This window comes from Mixophyes fleayi, chromosome 1 (assembly GCF_038048845.1).
Source record: "Mixophyes fleayi isolate aMixFle1 chromosome 1, aMixFle1.hap1, whole genome shotgun sequence".
In the NCBI taxonomy this organism is placed as follows: domain Eukaryota; kingdom Metazoa; phylum Chordata; class Amphibia; order Anura; family Limnodynastidae; genus Mixophyes; species Mixophyes fleayi.
Genome location: NC_134402.1, coordinates 410,066,296 through 410,087,293, shown reverse-complemented (window position 1 = coordinate 410,087,293; position 20,998 = coordinate 410,066,296). Strand labels below are relative to the sequence as shown.

The following is a 20,998-nucleotide window of genomic DNA, read 5'->3' as shown; positions in this document are numbered from 1 at the left end:
TTTCCTCTGAGTGACTGCTCATCTCACCAATCCAGCCTCTTCACAATTGTCCGCATGTATTAACCAAAAACATGAATGTGTACCAATCGGTATTTCAAAGGCCCTATCGGAAAGCGCAGTTACTCGGTCCTATCATTCGATTTACTCGCTGATTGATATCTGAATCAGTAAGTACTGCAGACAGTCTCTCTATTATATGTCATGACACTGCATGTAATATAATGGCAAATATTTTAATTTTGAAAAATGATTATTCAATTATCATGGCAAGTTAAATGTGAAGAATAGCCTATGACCACTCTACAGTGTCAGGCATCTCATATATTACGTGACTCCCCATGTTGTATTGTGCCAAAATATAAAATATTTATATAGTTCATAGAATTAAAAAAAACTAGAGAAACCCGCCAGTAACCGCTTTAAATTAAACTGAAATGTAATGATTAAATTACATTATTAACAGAAATCAATAACTTTGTTAAAATTTCTACATATAATGTAGTGTTTCAAATGAGTATAATGAATAAATAACTATATTATCAATCACTATATTAAAAAGGAACAAAAGAATTTCTTTATACACTACAATATATGTATAACTTCTTCCATCGAGTTGATATTACTGAGCATGGTCCTCGCAAGATGAGCTGATATATGTGGCTGCAAATAACGGTCACAGTTTCCAGACCACCCAGCAGCTGCACAGGTGTATTGACAACTGTCACAATTTCCAGAAGACAATGGTAATCCATTGTTGTAAATGGCAGGGGGACGTTTTGCAAAATAACGCCAAAATGATGCAACCAATTACACCAATATTTTTCTGCAAATCTACAGACCAAGACCTTTAATTTCGTATATGATGTGCTCTGCTCAGACAATGGCATCATAGAAATAAGCCACTCATAAAAGTCATACTTATGCTATTAATATATAGTAGTGAGCAACTGCATAATTGTCTCCTTCGCTGGGTACCAAGGAAGAGAGTTGAAGGGAGATGACTGGGATACAGAGTAAGGCTGGGTACACACTAGAGGGTTTTCAGATGATTATCAGACTTATCATCCAATAAACGACTGTTCGGCCTGTTATTGCATATAATGTGTACAGTGCAACGTTGAGCGATTTATTGTTCAAAAGCTTAACGTATCATTTCATTTGATTTTTAAGCTGAACTAAAAATCTTGTTCAACGACGGAACAATGTCATTCCAATTCTGCAGTGTGTATGTACTCATGATTAGGATCTCCATAAAGTTTACAGAATCATGATCTTTTGAGCCGATGGTTATGAAGATGAAGAGCACAGACCTGAAGTTAAATTGTGTAAAATGTGTATAGTGTGTACACATGAATCGGCATGCTGATAGGGGCTTTTTTTAATTAGTCGTTGGTAAAATCGTTATAGATAACACAGCGGGAGAATATTTCTGTAGCGTGTACCTAACCTAAGAGAAAGATCTGAATGTTATCTGGTGATTAATCTTTTGTAGTCTAGTGTGGACAGATCCTTTGGATCTTTCATTAGGTGAGGTGATCTAGGCTGGTAAAACTTGGGTGTTCTTTTTTTTCTGTGAGATGGTCCAGGTAACTACCCCCCATCCTCTCCCAGGGTTTGCCTACGAAAACTGTTTCAGCATGCAGTTCCTGTGGTTCCACTAAGGGGAAGCATCATTTAATTGAAAAAGTAGTGCCTAATTAGGTACGCTGCTTTAAGCTGTCTCCTCCAGAACAGTCTTTCTGAAGGATCAAACTCAGATCTAGGGGTAAATGTATCATACTCCGCTTTGTACAAGTCGCCGGAAATCGGTGAGTTGACAGATAAAATTTAAAGCGGCGCTGCCTTGTAAAGGCAAATTTGCCTTTACAAGGCAGCGCCGCTTAAAATTTTAGCTGTCAAGTCGCCGATTTCCGGCGACTTGTGCAATGCGGAGTATGATACAATTACCCCCTAGTCTTATTCTATTGCTCAGAATGAAAATCTGGTTGGTGATGACCCATATTGGCGTGTTGGTAAAAGGTGCCCTCTACTTTCTGAGCTATACGTTCAGTCCGATGCCAGAATCACCAGGTCTGGGCCATACACATGTATAGCCAAATTATTCGCTGATCCAGCTGTTTGGTGATCTAGATGAATGATTAGGCTTTCATGTGGGTGTACCATTATCTTGTATGAACTGGTGTTGAGACTCGTGCATATTGTGACGTATTGCTGCTGTATATTACACTTTGCTCTTGCATGCTCAAATATTATATTGTATTAATGATATTTTTCATAAAGGTTTATTTGGTATTGGTGTAAATGCTGACTAACTTAGGCCCTTTGGGTGCAGACTTGCCAGTGTGCACTGTTCCCCCTCCCCCATATATCCTGCAACCTGGCAATCACCAGACAACCAGATCAGGGAGTATTTTTCTATGAACGTATTCCACAGTATGTTTGTTCAGAAATCACTCTGGATACCCAGGTGACAGAGCAGATAAGGTCATGTCCCACTGCCTGTTCTGCACTGCTAGGGTGAACGATGACACACGACAATAGGGGTCATTGTTCCAACTGGATTTCCACCATACTAGTTCAAATCCAACTGGGGTTTGGTTAACAAATAAAACTGGAGAAAGGCAACACATTACACAGATTGTAAGTATGCCAGAAGGAAGAGGCTAGAAATGAGGAATTTCAACAACGCTGCTCCCAACAGCGGCATTAGCATTGGTAGCAGAGTTTTATCTAATTATTTTTTTAGCTTTTTGTGTATGAAGTTTTTTTTTACTATTTTAATCTTGTTAATGTTATGAACAATTGCCCAGTAAGTCGATTGGTCTTGGTCAAAACTGATCAAGTCTTCAACTCACCTGCTCAAAAGAGACTTTCCTCCCCTTTTCATCCTAATGTAGAAGAATACAACATTGGCAGACTATTTGATTTTTACTTACAAAACCCACTGTTAGATTCAGTGCAGCCCATCTGGGAAGCATTAGGGAGGAAATGGTCTTTTTTTTTTTCATACACTCTGCTTTTCTGGATCTTGGAAACTTGCCATAGAACTGGAACCTCCAGGAACAAAACCCCCACAATGATGTAGCTTATATATATTTTGCTTAGAGGTTGTTAGCTTGTTTTATGATACAACAAAATTTTAAGTGGAGGTGTAAACTTCAATCTTCAAAAGGATCCACCGTGCAACTTATTTATTTTGGCAGATGACTGTGATTAATTTTACTTAACAGGCTCAAGAAAACACGGAGTGGAAAATAGATGGTGCTTGATGTTGCTGGGGTTTATAGGACATTAGTCACTTGTACGTTTAACTATTTTATAAACAAATAATACATTTCAGCAAAAAATAGGAAGTTGGTGTTTGGACTGATTATTATGCACTTTGTTAATTTTGTTATTGCTTTAACTTCTCGATGACCTCAGATAATATGTCACTATTTCAATGTCCTGTAGAAAGTATAACAATAATGACTTATATTCTCTTATGTTTAGTGAGAGCAAGGAGTGGTCAATATTTATGGCTGTCTGGTCAGATGTGTGTTTAGCTCAGGCAGCCAGTATAATTGAGGGAAAAGCCCAGTAGGATAGATTCAGCTGAATTATTTTATTAAAAGCAGATCTTGCAGCAAGGAAATGTTGATGTCACCAATGAATGTGCCAAACGCTGAAATATGTTGCAGATCGATGAAAAATACCTTTTTCCGTTCATACAAGTAATGAACTATTTCTGTTTAGAAACAGTAAATATTAAATTGACTTTTAATTGACTTCGTTGGATAGGATCTATAAAATGTGATGTATTAAAAGCTTTGTGGCTAGATGTATGGTAACAAATTAATTGTAATAAAATGTATGTTTTGCCGATTGCTCTGACAAAAAAAGTGGACAAAAAAAACATTTTAAGAGATCTTATCACATTTTCTCAGTTACACAGGAGCTTGCACTTTCCAGCTTATTTTTTAGTAGACAAATCCGACTTGCACAATTTTTCAGGCAGCCCTGTCTAGATAATGCAGAGTAAGGCAGCACTGGTCTTGGTTAGAGAGAGAGTTTGGATGTGGGGGCGGTCTGCACAGTCCTTTTAGTTGAGAGATGGGTCAAATTATATTCTCCAAATGTGCTATTAGAGTCCATTATTGCATAAAACATGACCCTTGTTAAGAGGGCATTATTAACCGTCACCAAAGATCATATGCTAGAATCAAGTCTAACTAACTGAATCAAGTCAGAAAGTCATCATCATCTATTTAAATCAACTGGTGGTTTATAGCCAAAAATTTCAGTACTTCGCGAATAGAGACCAAGGGGTAAATGTTTCAAGCTGTGAGTTTCCGGCGGGTTTGAAAAGTGTAGATATTGCCTATAGCAAGCAATCACATTCTAGCTATCATTATGTAGAATGTACTAAATAAATGATAGCTAGAATGTGATTGGTTGCTATAGGCAACATGTCCACTTTTCAAACCCGCCGGAAACTCGCCACTTGATACATTTACCCCCAAATGGTCTAGCTGCAGTTCTTCAAGCAGAAACATCAAGCCTCAGTTGTCTGGCTTCATCATTGAGGCATATTAGAATGAGAAATAACAGGATATTCTGTTAGAGTCAGAAAAGCAGAGTATGATTCCTTACTGTTTCCACTTCTTATACCTTAAACTGTGACAAGGGGTCTGGATTTAATTTTTTTTACAATTTTATGATCTACTTAATATTTAATTTTTAAAGTGAGTTTGGCAAGAGTCAGTGAGTGGGGCTAGTATAGCCTATAACACACAAGGGGTCACTATTACAATACTTTTCCAGTATCCTTAAGCCAACCATGGGGTATCCGTCTCTGTCTTGATCCTTTGTAGCATGGCAGTGGTTCTACTTCACTGTTGCTCTGCTTTTGGTGGGCACACAGATCTACCTCACCCGCAGGGTATGAGGATAAAGATTGCTGTTCCTTGCAGTCTTTCGCAGTAGCCTCCATTTGTTGATCAGTCCAGCAGGAGCCAGTCTTGACTTCCAGCTTCCATTATCTTCACCGATGAATCTTTCTCCTGGTCTCCAGGCTCTGGTTCCCATGATTGAGGCTTCTGGGTACAGCGAGAGAGCCAGCTCTGCTGGCTACCCAATTGGTAGCACTTATATCACTGGGATGTGACAGTGTCTGACAGCTGTCCATCTCGCTCCTGAAACCCCCTTTCCAACACTGGCTCCACAACGTCTGGACATGACAAACACAATGATTGTTAACAAAGGAAGCCTAATATCTGATGACTAACTTAGCTCTGGTAACCTCCCTGAATTAACCCCTTCCAGTCTTTTAGAGAGATCCACAGCTCCAGTAAAAACGCCAGTATAGTCCCACTTCCAGCGCTCAGATTAGTCTTTGCAGGATCACTCTTTCCCGGGGTGTCTACAACTTTTTTTTACAGAAGTAGTATGAGTACATACATTATACATAACACAAGCATACAGTTAAACATGGGTAGGGTTAAAGCGGGTCCTGGTTGGCTTCACCTTTATTGCCCGGTACCCCACCTCTCTTTGAACCTGGAGGACAAAAGGAGTAAAAAAAAGTACTCTGACTAAAGTCCATACTTTGTGCGAATCAAGGCACATCCGTGGCCGGGTAAAGTTAACCCCTCGTTTCACCACCAAATCTGGTTTAATCTGACTGTTAAAAAACAGATCTAAAGGAAAAGAGGATATTTCCTGTGTCCTGGTCATACACACTAATGGGGACCACTGCTAGAACATATTAGATTGTTCATTCTGAGAGATCAAATCTAATCAGATTGGAGCTTTAAAAGACCATTTTATTAGTTAGAAATGGGACAAGGATGCGACTACTGATTTGACCAATCAGATGTGGCTCCCTTTCCCCTACAGAATCCTTTTCAAACTCCTCACTCTGACTTACAAGGCCCTCGCCAACTCCACTGCTCCCTACATCTCTAACCTTATCTCTATTCACACTCCCTCCCGCTCACTGCGATCGTCCAACGATCGTCGCCTCTTTTCCCCTCTGATTACCTCCTCTCACGCACGTATCCAAGATTTCTCCCGAGCCGCTCCCCTCCATTGGAACAAACTCCCCCGCTCCATCAGAACTTCCCCTAATCTGTCCTCTTTCAAACGAACATTAAAAACCCACCTTTTCCTTAAAGCCTTCCAGTCTCCTGCTTAAACTCCCACCGGTTGGCTACCTCTCTTTCGCATCCCTTCTCCCCCTTCCTCGACTCCGTCTCCGTTTCTTCCGTCTCTCCGTCTCATCCATGTGTCTGTCTTCCCCTCCCTTTAGATTGTTCGCTCCTTTGAGCAGGGCTCTCCTACCTCCTGTTTCCATCACTTTTAACTGCGCTCTCCAGCTACTCAGCTCACCTCCTCTCAGTCCCTCTGCCCTCTGCCTCCTCTCGCTTCTCTCCGCTCCCCTCAGTGTCTCTCAACCTGTCATCCGTGCCCACCCTCTTGGGCCATAGTTACCTGCTTGTACTCACTTTTCCCCTCCCTCTCTTTCATGCTGTGACTGAGCCCCCAGAGTTATAGTGCTTACTGTTACTTGTACTGTGCTGTTTCACCTTGTACTATGCCATTGTTTGTCCTTGTATGGCGCTACGGATACTTTGTGGCGCCCTATAAATAAAAAAATAATAATAATAATAATGTGTGTGGATAAATTTACAATACAGGAATTGAGAAGAAAACAATCCTTCCGCTCCTCAGCTCACTCATTTATCTATTAATATGACTTTTTTTTATATAGGCTATACAATTTCTCTGCACAGTGGAACTACATCCTATACTCAGGGAGATTAAGGGACAAGTCAGAAGTAGCTGACACTGGGATTCAAACCAGAATCTTTAAGCAAATCTCTCATCTGAGCTCTTCCCTCTCTGTATAATTTATGGAGTGCATTAGACAGAGCGCATTGGTATAAAATCTTGGTAATTGGCCCATGCACTTATCTCTGTTGTTTACTCATGTAAAACTGAACTCCTAAACACCGTTCATTTCTTCCTATTGGAGGGTGATGGATGGATCCAGACAATGTTAGATTTGAATGTTTATTATAAATGTTATGAAATGGAGCATCTGGAGCAGAACTGCGCAGAGCTGTAATGTGGCAGAGATGTATGATTGTACAGAATACCACCAGGGACACATTGGAAACCTTTTTATGTGGTTATGTTGAGCAAACTTAACATTTACGTCAAAGTTAGAAAGGGCAAGGACTTTGCTACATTAATCTTCAGTCCAAGGGCAATTCATTACTGTGCTCTCAGGTGTGTGTTTGAACTTGGTTACTCTGAAAGTCACATTTTATGCGGCAGAGAGAAATGATTTCCTCCTATTAAAAGAAATATTGCATCATCGCATTAATAACCTTTTGTTTAAATAGTCATTTGTCTTAGGACTGCTCCCTGGTATTGCTGTTAATATTTTCCTGAATGTTGTCGCTCTTAATGCCCTTTAACTGAAGCTGCAAAACTGATCTAGACAAAAAAAGGATTCTCTCTCATTTTATGTAGCTGATGGTGTTGGGGTGTAAGGGTAACGTCCATAAATATATTCCTTTTATCCCACCAGGGCCATATGCACGACCGTTATTTGGGTGTGTGTTAGCAGAAAAATAATTTTCCCTTTTAAGAGTAAATAATTTTTTGTGTACAGTTTTTATTTCCAGCTGTATGTTCCTGGACTGTGCCCCAAATGATTATATAAGAGCAGGGCCACCTTAACTACATTATGGGCCTCCGGGCAATGCAGTGCACCGGTGCCCCTAAATATATGTATATACATATATATATGTGTGTATATATATATATATATATATGTGTGTATATCTATATATATATATATATATATATATATATATATATATATATATATATATGGGCCCCCTTAGGTCCAATCCCCTTCTCTTCTTTTTTCCGCTCTGAGTCTCTTCTGCGCTCCTCCGTGCTGTGCTTGCAGTGAATGTTGAGCGTGACATCACGCCCAACATTCACTGTGAGCACAGCACGGAAGAGGGGACCAGTGAGGGAGCCGGATCGCCAGCTGATGTGACCGCAAGGTAAGTACTTTCTTTCTTCTTTTTTTTTTTTTGCAGGATTTTTTTTTTCAGCACTCCCTCGGACGGGCTCCCTTGCTCGCAGGGCCGACGGGCACCTACCCATTGTGCCCAATGGAAGAGACAGCCCTGTATAAGAGGTGTTTCCACAGTTATTTTTCCAGCAGTGCCCAGTTGTCTGCCCCTGATTATGCCATAGCTCTGCCCCATTGGCTATATAATATACCTTATTATTGGTATTGTCCTCGATTACTACACCTGCACAGTGTCCTATTGACTGTACAGCATTGCCACTATTGTTTATACCAACACTTGCCAGCACATATACCAACACAACCGAGGTGACTACTCAATCTCTGTACCACATTGGTTATACCGGCACTATGCCCTTATATTGTTCCCTTTGAAAATGCCCACAGGTTACTGTTCCCAAGTTGTGGGTGGCGACCATGGCAACCTGGTGATCTATTCTTGCCTTTTGTTATAAAAAAAAATTAAATATTATACATACCCTATATTCCAAACAAAATCTCACTGGCCGCTGGTAACCGTTTAGAGTTAGAGCATGTGAACATGAGACCACCGAGGCCTATCCAGTAGTGATGTCATGCAAAGTAGTTATTTGAGTATTACTCACTCAGTATTTATACCTTTTATTTTCATCCAGCTAATTTAAAACTATTCTTCAAACATCCAACCTATAATCTTCAAGACCATAAATGAGGCTATATTTACAATTGCCAAATGTGTTCCCTTTGTAGAAGGGTATTACCAGACATTTAGGAAGAATTTAATGACCTGCAGCTGCCCAAATAAGCACCTGACAGGGCTGGACCCTTTGAATTTAAGAGCACCATTTCATGTGCAGGGACCCATCAAAGCCAAAAAAAATAAATTCATACTGATAATTGTAGACCATTCATTTGTTACACGCATTTAATTTGAAACTAAACTTGCTAAACAAAAAAGTTTAAAAATACTGTAATACTATTGTTATATTTTCTCTCATTATTTGTCTAATGAAATATATATAGTTTAATGTATAACAATATGCTTCTTATAGAGCACATATTTTCTATGAAGATGGTATGCAGGCAGATGTTATCTTGCAGTAGAGTACTGTTCTTTTTGTCTCTTTTCATAGTTCCCTTATCTCCTCCCAGAGAGCTTCTGTCCATCTTATTGTAAGATAAATCTTTCAGAATGCAATATCCTGGAGGCGTGACCTTGTGGTAAGGGTTAGGTATTACATCATTGGCATCGCGGAATTCTATGTGTGTGTCGTGAGGTTCCAAGGTACAGAGCATAAAACCAAGAGCGGGCAAAGAGCTCATATACACAAAGTTGACTTGCGTCATGTGCAAGGGGCTAGCATAAAACTATATTCAGCATATTCTTTTCACATTAGTAATCACAAGTAAGAAAATTAAAATTTGAGGTTAGAGATTGTTTACATATATAAACTAAATTTAGAGGGTCACCAGAGCAGCAAGTGAACATTATTTGCACCTGAATGGAGACCCCAGGATTAGAGATAATATTTTATGGAATGTGACTGGCTTGAGGGCTTGTACTTGTACTCCATGTTATTAGGATTTGTGGTCTGGTTTGATTTGGGTTGGACTGCAGCAGCTGTATTCCTGTATCGAGTTCGAAGTTCGGGATAGCTCACAGTTAATGCAAAATAAAATATAAAATGTTGTGTGTTCAAGATTAAATAGCTGCATTTCATATATTTTTAATGGGGCACACGAGGAGGGGAAGGACCTCAGTTTTGGTATCATATGTCTTGTAGCCTGAAATTGACCCATACGTTGAATTTTATACACCTTTGGCAGAACAGTATGATTGAGGGTCGATGTGAGCAAGACATGGTATGTCCTTGATGTCCACAGTGAGACACATCTAGGCTGTCAGGGGCTCAATAACCAATGCAAAGATAAGACGTGAGAGAGGGAACCCCATACCTAGTGCCATTTATTATATGAAGGCTATCTAAAGAGATCCGATTTACCAATATCCTGGCAGACGGGTTGGAATATAGCGCTTGGAAACCCCTATGTGCAGCCAGACTTAAACTGATGGCTAGCTTCTAGCATAAAGGGACAACTGATCCTATGAAATGCCTTCTCTGCATCTAGAGAAAGCAAAAGGGGAAAGATATATCCAAGTGAGTAGGCTAATAATGGATTTGGTGGTTTATGCTTGACGTCCAGGATTAAGCCAGTGTAGTCGTTATGGATCACTTGGGGTAAGATTGTGTTTAGGTGTGTTACCAGGATTTTGGTGTAACTTTTTATGTCCACGCTGAACAGTGATATGGGTCTATCGTGGGCACAGTTAGTGGGATCTTTCCCCTATTTTGGTGTTACAGGGGCCTGTTTTGAGAAGAGATTAACTTTTTTTTAGCACTGTTAAACTTTGTTACCAATTATGGGGCAAGTATATTATTAAAAGTTGGTAAAACCATCTGCGCCCAGAGATTTAATAACTTGGGTTACCTCTACTTACATGATGTCAGCACTCGGCTCTTCCAGCATTTCTGAGGGCAATCGAAGTAGTGTACACTCTGCCAGGAAATGCCACTTTGTCTCCCTGATTAGGGGAACTGAGCCAGGGTCTTGAACAGAGTGGTAGAACTTTTCATAAATTATGAGGAATTCTTCCATAAGTTGCCTGGGGTCATGGGTAACCCTGCCTGGGGAGGTTATTGGTTAGACTGTTTCACTGTTACACCCTGGCCCTGAACCTGGAAGCAACCTATAAGCCAAAGTTATGTTACCCTTGTCATAAAAGGTTTGGTTAAGCCATTTAATGGCCTTTTCTGCTTAATTTATTTGGAAAGCTCCCTATTTTTATTTTTTTTACCATAGGTGAAGGCCCTGATCAGGTTGCCCCAGATTAGAGCCTTATGGGTATCCCATAATAACACAAGGGAGATTCCCGGGGTAAAATAAGTGTCAAAACAATTTCATAATTCTTTATCCAACTGTAATTTCACTTGGGGATTGAGTAGGATTCTATCATTAAGGCACTGCCCCAGGCAGTGATTTCCAATCTGGGGGCCTAATATGTCCCAGACACTCATGCGACCATGTCCAAGGGAACTTCTTTGCATCAATTATTTGAGCAGACATTTTAAGTTTTTTATTTTTATGTGCAAGCCTGTAAAAATATTCTAGTATGTTGTTATTTTAACTCCCTTGTACCAGCTTACCCTATTTCTGTGTCTGTCATTGTATTATCATTGTTAGCGCTTCAAAATTAAACTAATAATGACTACAGTTAAGATTTCATTTTGACAACTTTATTCCATTACACAAATAATTGAACAACAAAAGAGCCGAGCAGTATCTCACCTTATCCAGCTGTGAGACATGTTTGTGCAAGATAATTTAACATTCCCCTCTTGCTAGTTTTACAGAAGCGAGATAATAAGATATTGTTAAATGTGAAATCACTTATTCCAAACAAAGGACTACTTATTCTAGAATTCAGCGGCCAGCAATTAGCAAAAAAATATAAAATTCTATTTGTGTTTAAACAGTTAAAGGTAACACGGTACTTAAATCCATAATGTATTTTTCACAAGCTTTATGTACACATATGTGGTCCTCACACCTATACTATGCGCTCAGCCTTAGATAAAGCTGGCTCCGCAGTGCAGCCTAGGAGGGGGGTGTGACCATGCCAATTCACACTCCCCAGGGTGCATGCATTTTTGGCAAAAGCTAGCACAGTTTGAGGGAGACTGCATGTGCCTGTAGGTGGCTGTTGGTCCACACAATCCCCTCCCCTGCTTATAATCCAGCTTAGATGGGAGACAAAAAGAGAGAGAAATCACTATATATGAGTAATTATGTGTGTTTATATAGATCACTATCACTGGTTGGCAAACAGGAGGCTTTCAAGCCATGTCTCTCTGCCGATCAATGTTTGCAGGAGCAAGTAGCGATAGCTTATGCTATAGACAAAGGGCACGATCCAGAATTGGCCCCAATTTGCACCCGGTTAAAGCAAGGCACATGTCACAGACACTTGCGTCCCACTTGCACCCATGTTTTTATCCATTTGTTTTATGTGCAACAAACCCATTCTCTATTAGGTAAAAAGAAAACTTAAAAAAGATGTCTCTGGGACAACACAAACAACTCCCTGTCTTGTGTACAGAAAAAAAAAAGTTTTGCTTAAACATGCACACAAAAGCTTAATATATGTCAAAGCGAGGAAGAAAGCACCAATCAGCACCAGCAATATAATCCCAATGGCCAATTGCAAGTCATTCGTTAGTGCCGAAGACCATCGCCATCATCATCCGCTATTTGCACCTGCCCCTGACTACCCACAAATAATATGGCTTTCTCAGGCATTCTGTCTCTCCCCTCTACCAAGCCCTACACTTGCTGCCCTTCCATTGCAGAATCCTTTCAAGTTCCTCACCCTCACATACAAGCACCTCGCCAACTCCACTGCTCCTTATACCTCCAACCTTATCTCTATTCATTCTCCATCCCGCCCACTGAGATCGGCCAACAATTGTCTCCTCTCTTACCCTCTGATTACCTCTTCTCACGCACGTATTCAATAATTCTCCCGCGCTGCCCCCTCCATTGGAACTATCTCCCTCTCTCCATCAGAACATCCCGCAGCCTGTGCAGTTTCAAACTGGCTTTAAAAACCCACCTTTTCTTGAAAGACCTTCAGTCATCTGCTATAACTACCCACCTTGTCTACCACCTCTCCCTCTCATCCTTTCTTCCCTCTTCCTCTCTCGTTCCGTGTGACTCTGTGTCCATATCACTCTTGTGTCTTTTGTAGGTCTGCCCCTCCCCTTATATTGTAGGCTCCTCTGAGCAGCGCCCTCTCTCCTCCTGTCTCCACCACTGACACTAACTCTGGCCAATTGAGCGTTGGAGTCAAGAGGTTTGAGGAACTCCTGGTGCAGAAGGCAACGGAATAACCATTGTAGCAGCTGGACAGGAAAGTGGGAGTTCTTTTTAAAAGGCAGCGCCATTATCATCTACCAATAATAAAGTGGTCCTTGGTGGATGGCATTTTTGTGCAGCTACCAGTGATGTGTTATGGGTGAAACGAGGAGAGATGGCAGAAGGTGGAGGCACGAATCAAGAACAGTAGAAACCATTAAACTGTCAGCTGCTGTCAAACATAACTGTTTTTTACCAATTATAATAACTGAACCTCGCTCCTGGTGGCGGAGAAGGCTTTTGGATTGCGTGGGCACTCTCGTGATTAACTACCAACTTGAGTAGCTATGAGTAACCTGGGAGTAAATGTATCAAGCTGAGAGTTTTCCGGCGGGTTTGAAAAGTGGAGATGTTGCCTATAGCAACCAATCAGATTCTAGCTTTCATTTTGTAGAATGTACTAAATAAAAGATAGCTAGAATCTGATTGGCTTTTCAAACCCGCCAGAAAACTCTCAGCTTGATACATTTACCCCCTGGTGTTTTACTTTAGTATCATGCTCCTAAGCAGAGCCAGGACTTATGTTACCCATGTGCGGCGGCAGCAGCTGTCGCCAAAGGAGGAACTGAGATGGTATTAGATCTTCTAAACAATGCTGTCTCAGTTACAAAGGTGCAATCTTTATTTAAGTTCCATAGAAAACATTGATGCTATAAGTTCCAGTTTACATTTGTACAATGGACCAAATGAAAATGACATGTCCTGTTTGGATCATGTATTCTAGGTACAGGTTGATAAAATGTGTGTGTCGGACTAACCGCTTTCTACTTACGTCTCTTCATAGTCTTGTACTTCAAAGTGAACAAGTTCTGCACAGCCGCTAGTTTAGCCTGACCACAAAATGAGACCTTTAGCCCAAATTTTCAATTGACCACATTGTGGACCCACCCAATCTCATGCAGACATGTTGTTATAAAGCAGCTGACAGCATCCATACGAGAAATTATATACTATGGTTGTACCTCCACTAAAATGTCTTCAGCAACGATTTCACAAAAGAACAAAGTTGTACTGCATAATTACTTCGGGTAAAATTGTCTGTTTTCATATATATTTATAATGAGAGTCGTTTCACTGAGCCCAGAATAATGGCCAAAGCCTCATCAATCCCTCAAAAGCAGGATCCAATTACCTCTTAAAAGATGAAGGTCAGTTCTATTCTTCACTTTTTATTTATTTCAATAAAGTTACAGTCAGTCACAGGACACAGCATAAAATTCATTATAACCATAAAGTTTCAAAGGTCACAAAATGTCTCTTCCGTTAGATGGCAAAAAAAAAAAGGAAAAGAAAAATCTCCCGTTTGTTCAATAATTCATTACCTCAGTTGAGATGTAGATAGTTAGCGGGAGATGGACTGCGTGACTGTAGAAAGGTTCTCAAATTATCCTGAAAATGGCAATCCAGAGAAAAACAAAAGATAAAATAAAGGAGCGTGTGATCACCTCAGCTGAGCATGGACGGGGACTGTTAAATGTGCAGTCGCTCTTGCTAAGCAATTTGTGTTTGTACCTCAGGTTGATGCTTTTTTTCCATTTCAGTCTCTGGTTTTCAGTTAAAATAGTTTGAAATAGTTTTCTCTGCTTTTGTGTTTTTTAACAAAAATACTAGAGTAGAAACAAGTAAATAGTTCAAATTAGTTTTTTCTTCAGAGAAAAACAATAATTTAATAAGTGAGCAGTAAAAAGTGAAGTAAAACTATGTATTTATATTTTATTCTATTGTTATGGTTACTAGAACACAAAATAAAGAAGTGTAGCATTGGCATGAAACATTTTCTTGTATTGATTTTAATTCTGAAAATTATATTTATATTGGAAATGTACTAGCAAGTAGAAAAATTGCATGATAAATATAAGACATGCAGACCCTTCTACATCAACCCCTCTCCCTGGTTACATAATGACCTGCTCATGATCTCCTTAAGGGGCATATTTAACAAGGACTGCAAAATATGAAAAATAGTTTTCAATCCTTATCGCATTGATAAGGATTGAACTATTTCTCATATTTATGAAAAAACCTACACAGGAACAGCAGTTCCGATAAACTGCTGTTCCTGTGAGGAAAAAAAACTTACCACTCCATCTTCTTAATGCGATCCTGGGTGGCTTCTTTGTTCCTCCTGTCAAATCCTGTGCGCATGCGCCGATTGATAACTCGGGCATGTGCACAGGCATCCAAACAGCACTGACCCAAAGGACCTGGGTCATGTGACAGGGCTGCACATGCTCTGTAAAGCTCTGCTCATCGGAGCAGAGCTTAACAGTGCTGAAAACGATCAGAAACGGTGCTGGCGTACATTACCACAAGTGTAAAAGTTTTTTCTAAATTTGCTAAATAGCGGTACATAGCAGTCTCCATAGATATCTATTGGGACTGCTATGTATTTAGAAAAAAATGCAATGCAGCAGATATCTATGCTATCTGCTGTGATGCACCAATGATAAATTTGCAGGGTACTTAGATTAGCGACTAATTACAATTTACAGCAAAAAAAAAAGTGATAAATAGGCCCCTAATTCTCTGTCAGTTTATTCAACCCTAGGTAACTGCAATAAGAATATAAAGGGGGAAGAGCAATTTATACTAGGTGGAATAGATCTTGTAGGAGGGTCCCTACAACACATCTTTTGGCACCATTGCCAACCATGCATTGTGTGAGTATGCAGTGCTGTTTTTTTGCTTGTTTGTTTTTTAGCACTGTATGCTGGATTTTTTGTCTATTGATGCGCTTATTTAAATGTTAAGACCTTAGGTAAAAACATCACAGATGCTGCAAAAAAACCTGTTATGGAAACAATACAGCAGCCATTAGGGATTCCGCTGCTCAGGAAGGAAAGTGATTTGACTATAACACCTTAGCTTTAGGGGCCTATTTATGTAGCACCGCATTTTATGAAAGATACTTTTCAATCCTCATTGCATAGATGAGGATTGAAAACTATCTCATATTTATTAAAAAATCAACACAGGAACAGCCGTTCCAAAAAACGTCTGTTCCTGTGAAGTCTTATACTTACTTTTCACGGGCTCTTCATTTGCGGTCCTCTGCGATGTGGTTTCCAGTCTGCTTTGAATCCCTATGCACATGCCCCGACCGAAAAGCTTGGGCATGCGCACAGAGATCTGGACTGCAAGATGGTGGGTCATGTGACAGGAAGGGATCACATAATCCCTCCACACATGCGCTGTCCAGCTCTGCTCTTCGGAGCAGATCTTCCAGCAGTGAAAATTATCAATTATATTAATGTACGCCAGCTTGAGCTGGCGTACATTAACGTGATTGAAAAGTTAATTTCATACATTGCTAAATAGCGTTACTGAGCACTCCCCATACACTGTTATGGGGAGTGCTCAGTAAAACAATAAGAGATGCAAAGCAGCAGATATCTGAGATATCTGCCTGTGCGATGCTACAATCATAAATAGCAATTTAGCGGTTAATCCCCAAAAACAACAGAAAGCTTTGATAAATAGGTCCCATAGTCAACTGGCGGCTCCTTATAAGAATGCCCATTAGCTGCTGTCTGCTGGGGGAGAAAGCGTTGGGGCGGAGCTATATGGAGCACTCATGGTAATGACATTAATCATTGCTATGTGCATTGTTCCCTCCTCTCCTCCAAAAGCATACCTCCCAGCTGTCCTTATTTGAGGGGACTGTCATGCGGCCGACACGTCCCGACTTGCAGTTGAGAGGTATGTTGCCACTCAAAACAGTGGGTGGGTGCTGCATACACCAGAGGTAGGTGCCTTTGGTGACTATGACAATTCAAGTGTGTTTTGCGAGGGGTTGGAAATGGCCTATCGCTTCTCAGAAGTACTAGACACGCCCCAGTGACATGGCCATTGTGATGTCCTCACGTCCCTAACGTGATGCAGTCCCGCCCCCATTTTCAGAGGGGGGGTGTCTGTGTCCCGATATAGGATTTATAATTGTTGGAGGGTATGCAAAAGTCATTTCTGTTGTGTTTTTGAAACACAGCTCTGTTATATGTGAGAACCATTCTTGCATATAACGCTGCTCCGCTCCAAAATGCTGAATACTTTTGGCAGCTTGGGGCCTCTGTGCATCAGTTTCATGGTGTGAAACCATAGACTAAATTCAGTAAACATGGTCATTATGTTTAAGATTTTACTGCACTCAGTGTTTCAGTATGGCCCTGTGCACATAGTTGTGCCACATTACAATATATTGTGTATATTATCAATAAGACAATGTATGTACTGGCTGTAATAATAGTTGCAAAAGATTATGTAAAGGCTGCAAAAATGTTTTAGAGCAAATAAGCAAGTCATAGTCTCTAATCATTTTGCAAATTATGTAGATATTATTTCAAATTAAATAGGTTACTAATATTAGAAACGGAAGCTATCCAGTTGCTTTTAAATAGACACTCATATGTTAACCATTTCTTTTGCCCATGGTTTGCCTTTTTAATTAAGTACACATTTATGCCCACATCCCAGCACATTTTTAAAACCCTGCAATCTGTTTAAAGCAGTCAGACCACAAAGCAAAGGCAAACAGCGCCCCAAACCCTTCTCATCCCAATATCTGATTCTTGTGGTTTTACAATAACATGTTCATCGATGTGTTTCATCCTTAGCCATAAAAGGGATGAGAGCCCCAGACACTGGCGTTACGTCCTGTTTACTGACTGCGCTATGGGCATCCAAAGTCTGCAACTTTATTGACAATTGGCAAAAAGTTTCAAAGTGGAATATTTTAACTTGTGTGAAAATCTCTGAGGGACTTTTTACTGAATTATTATTTTTTTTTGTTTAGATTTTCTTGCTGAGTAAAGTACTTTCATGTCTGAATGATGTTCAGTTTAAAAATGAATGTGAAGAAATCCAACCAGAAATAACATTTTAGTGTAACAGCCCCTCTCTCCTACTAACATGCGGTGACTGAGGTCTATTTCTGACTCTCTTGGTCTTCTCAATGGTCAATTCTCTTACCAGAAGAAGCAGGAGAAATCTGAAATCGCTCGGACACCTCAGTAATTTCTTGTGCCAAGAGCCCCGAGTCGATTAAACAGACATAACATGGAAATTGACCACTATGGAGTATCGAGTGTAGTCCAATGGCCGCATTCCTGATGTTGGTCCTCGTTAATGCTGCTAGTTGGGTAGAGAAGGGTAAGAACACTGAAATATTTCATGGTTGTTCTTCCAATTTATATGATTTATTTTTGGTCATTGGATGGACTATTGTTTATAATTAGTTTAGCATTGGTATAACAAGCAGTAATTCTCTCAAATATTAGCATAGTTAAACAGAAATTGCTTTTCTTTGGACAGGATAACGCGTACATCGATTTTCCTTAGTATTTGTAGGAAATCCATGAAAAGTGAAAAGAAAACATAGGTTAAAACGTAAAAGATATATAAACAACTGAAGTAAGAAAGATAGTTAGTTAAGTGAGCTTGGGTGAGCAAACGCTTTTTGCCAGGTGCTATGGCTTCCTCAGTGGCCAGACAATTTAAAGACCAATATATTTAGCTAAAAATTATCATCTGTCCAGTGACATTGATTATTTTTATCTGCAAACTACTGTACTCTCTCTCCCATCCTTTATGGCACATATTACTTCCTTCCTTCTCTCTAGAGTTTCCTAGACTGTCATTGTAGATCATGACCTCTGGACTTATCTCTCCTCCTTGGCTGTGGTATATTTCCTTATTGCACCTTATTGATCTGTGACGGTTTTGTTTTGCTTTAAGGGTAGACATATCTCCCAACAACAGATTTCATGTTCGGTTACATTGGGCCTTCCAGAGTAAATAGATGGGCAGGTTTGTCTGGTCCAGCATGAAATGTTGGGCCAGGGCTTACCTTTGGTCTAGTGGATAAATCTAACACACACAAAGAAAATTCTACCAAATTCAGAGGAAGTCACATCTAATTGTAATAAACAATAATTAATATATCACTGTAAAAAAAAATGTACCTTACAAAAAAAAGGTTAGTCAATGTATCTTTGGTGTTGGTACATGTAATGCAAAATTGGTGGGTCACTCAGCTCACACGTCAATCAAGAAAGCAAATAGCTGTGAGAGTTGGTGTGAATTACAGGACACTGTTAATCATCGACACTTATAGGGTATAGTTAGTAATCTGCGGGTTTGAAAAAGTGGAGATGTTGCCTATAGCAACCAATCAGATTCTAGTTATCATTTATTTAGTACATTCTACAAAATAATAGCTAAGCTCCAATTGGTTGCTGTAGGCAACATCTGCACTTTTTTTAAACCCACAGTAAATATACCTCTTAGACCTTACATGGGCTAATCTTGTCCTAGGTCTCTCTCTCTCTCCCTCTCTCCCTCTCTCCCTCTCTCCCTCTTTCCCTCTTTCCCTCTTTCCCTCTTCCCACATGTACTTTAAAACTTCCCTACATGCCACTCATACCTCTCCCCATATGCTCCTACACAACACTCACTTGGTGTAACAGTGACTACCCAGCAAGGTCTAAGTATCAATGATCAATACGTCCTGCAATTCACAGTAACTCCTGCAGCTAGTTGCTTTCTTGATCAACCTGTGAGATGAGTGATCCACCGCTAGCATACCAAGGAATACAGCACCACTTTTTAATTACATGTACCCACACCAGATATACATTGAACAACATTTTTTGCCTAAGGTACACTTTTTTTTACAATTATATATTTAATATTGCTTATTACAATTTGATGTCACTTTCTCCGTATTCAGTACAATCTTTTTGTGTGTGTAAGATTTATCCATTAAACCAAAAGTGTGCCAGGGCGCAAAAGTTTTGTGAATGCAAAATTGTGGCAGGGGAGGTATTTTCTGAAATACATTTTAAAATATAAGAGTATATGTTCTCCAAAGTAAAGAAATCATGAAAGAAAAGTGTAGTAGGGTTTTAATTTAGATGTAAACCCATGGGTAGGGGCTGATGACAATGAGACATCCTTGAACGGGCAAGTAGGAGAGACATGGATGTCCCCTCCCTTTCACCATCGGTAGTGCTCGTTCATTCTGCTTTACAGTTCTGATTTTATTGAAAATGAAATGAGTGACAGATTGTCGCGACCCTTTAAAAAAAAAAAAAAGTGGAGCTGAGTTTCAGTAACACAGGATTGAAAATATTGGTGGGAGGGGTGCTTGACGGGAGCAGAATTTTAAATTAAGGACAAGTTAATTTTTACCTACCACATATTAGCCAGGCATGGAAGGCGATTGGGCACTACGAGCGTATTAGCCTAGGGCAGCCTGAACCCTTAATCAGGCCCTGACCATCACTGTGTATGCCTGTACTTTTATGTATTGTATTATGTGTGCATAACCTGCTCTGGATGTCGCTGTAAGAGTGCTTAGTATTGACTAGTCCTCTTCTTAGATAGTATCTGTAGTTATCACTGAACATACTGAAAAGGGACAGGATGACATACAAAACAAGGCTTTGATTACATTCATTATTCTAATGAAATAACAGCCATTCTCTGGGTTGTTATCCATGTGACAGCAGACAATAAATTTACTAGGAAGCGGTGACATCGCTGAGACAATATATGGTATCCTATAACAAAATTGTGTGTGTCTTCAAGAAGATGTCTCTAAGTGAAGACGTTGTACAGTCTGGTGATTGATGTCGCTGGATAGTGTTAGGGTTACACAATGAAATCTTATACAGTTGTATAACACAAATTCTTTCCCAGGCTCTACAAGTAATGAGACCAGAGAACCCTTGTCCAGCACCATTATTTCTGAATGGGAAGATTCATTGTTCAATGTATCAGTTCACGCTGCAATTCGACACAGGAAATGGAAACTGCTGACTGGAGATCCAGGTACCATTTATCTATATTACCAGGGAATAAACACAGCAGAATCTCTGAATGCAGGGCTATTAACCCTTTCACTGGTGAACCAGTTCTTCATACACAGAGACAATTTCACTGGGTTCAGGGACTCTG

General features: G+C 40.0%; 2 protein-coding genes across 2 annotated transcripts in view; one reads left to right on the top strand and one right to left on the bottom strand.

Annotated features, from left to right (window-relative positions):
- Window positions 1–20,998, bottom strand: part of SCAMP1 (secretory carrier membrane protein 1) — a 457,689-nt gene that overhangs the window by 175,577 nt on the left and 261,114 nt on the right. The gene's annotated exons all lie outside the window — the stretch shown is intronic.
- ARSB (arylsulfatase B) overlaps window positions 1–20,998 on the top strand; it is a 103,552-nt gene that overhangs the window by 78,701 nt on the left and 3,853 nt on the right. The window contains exon 7 of the mRNA XM_075182248.1: window positions 20,741–20,872. Coding sequence (XP_075038349.1) covers window positions 20,741–20,872 — 132 coding nt within the window. The remainder of the gene's footprint in view (window positions 1–20,740; window positions 20,873–20,998) is intronic.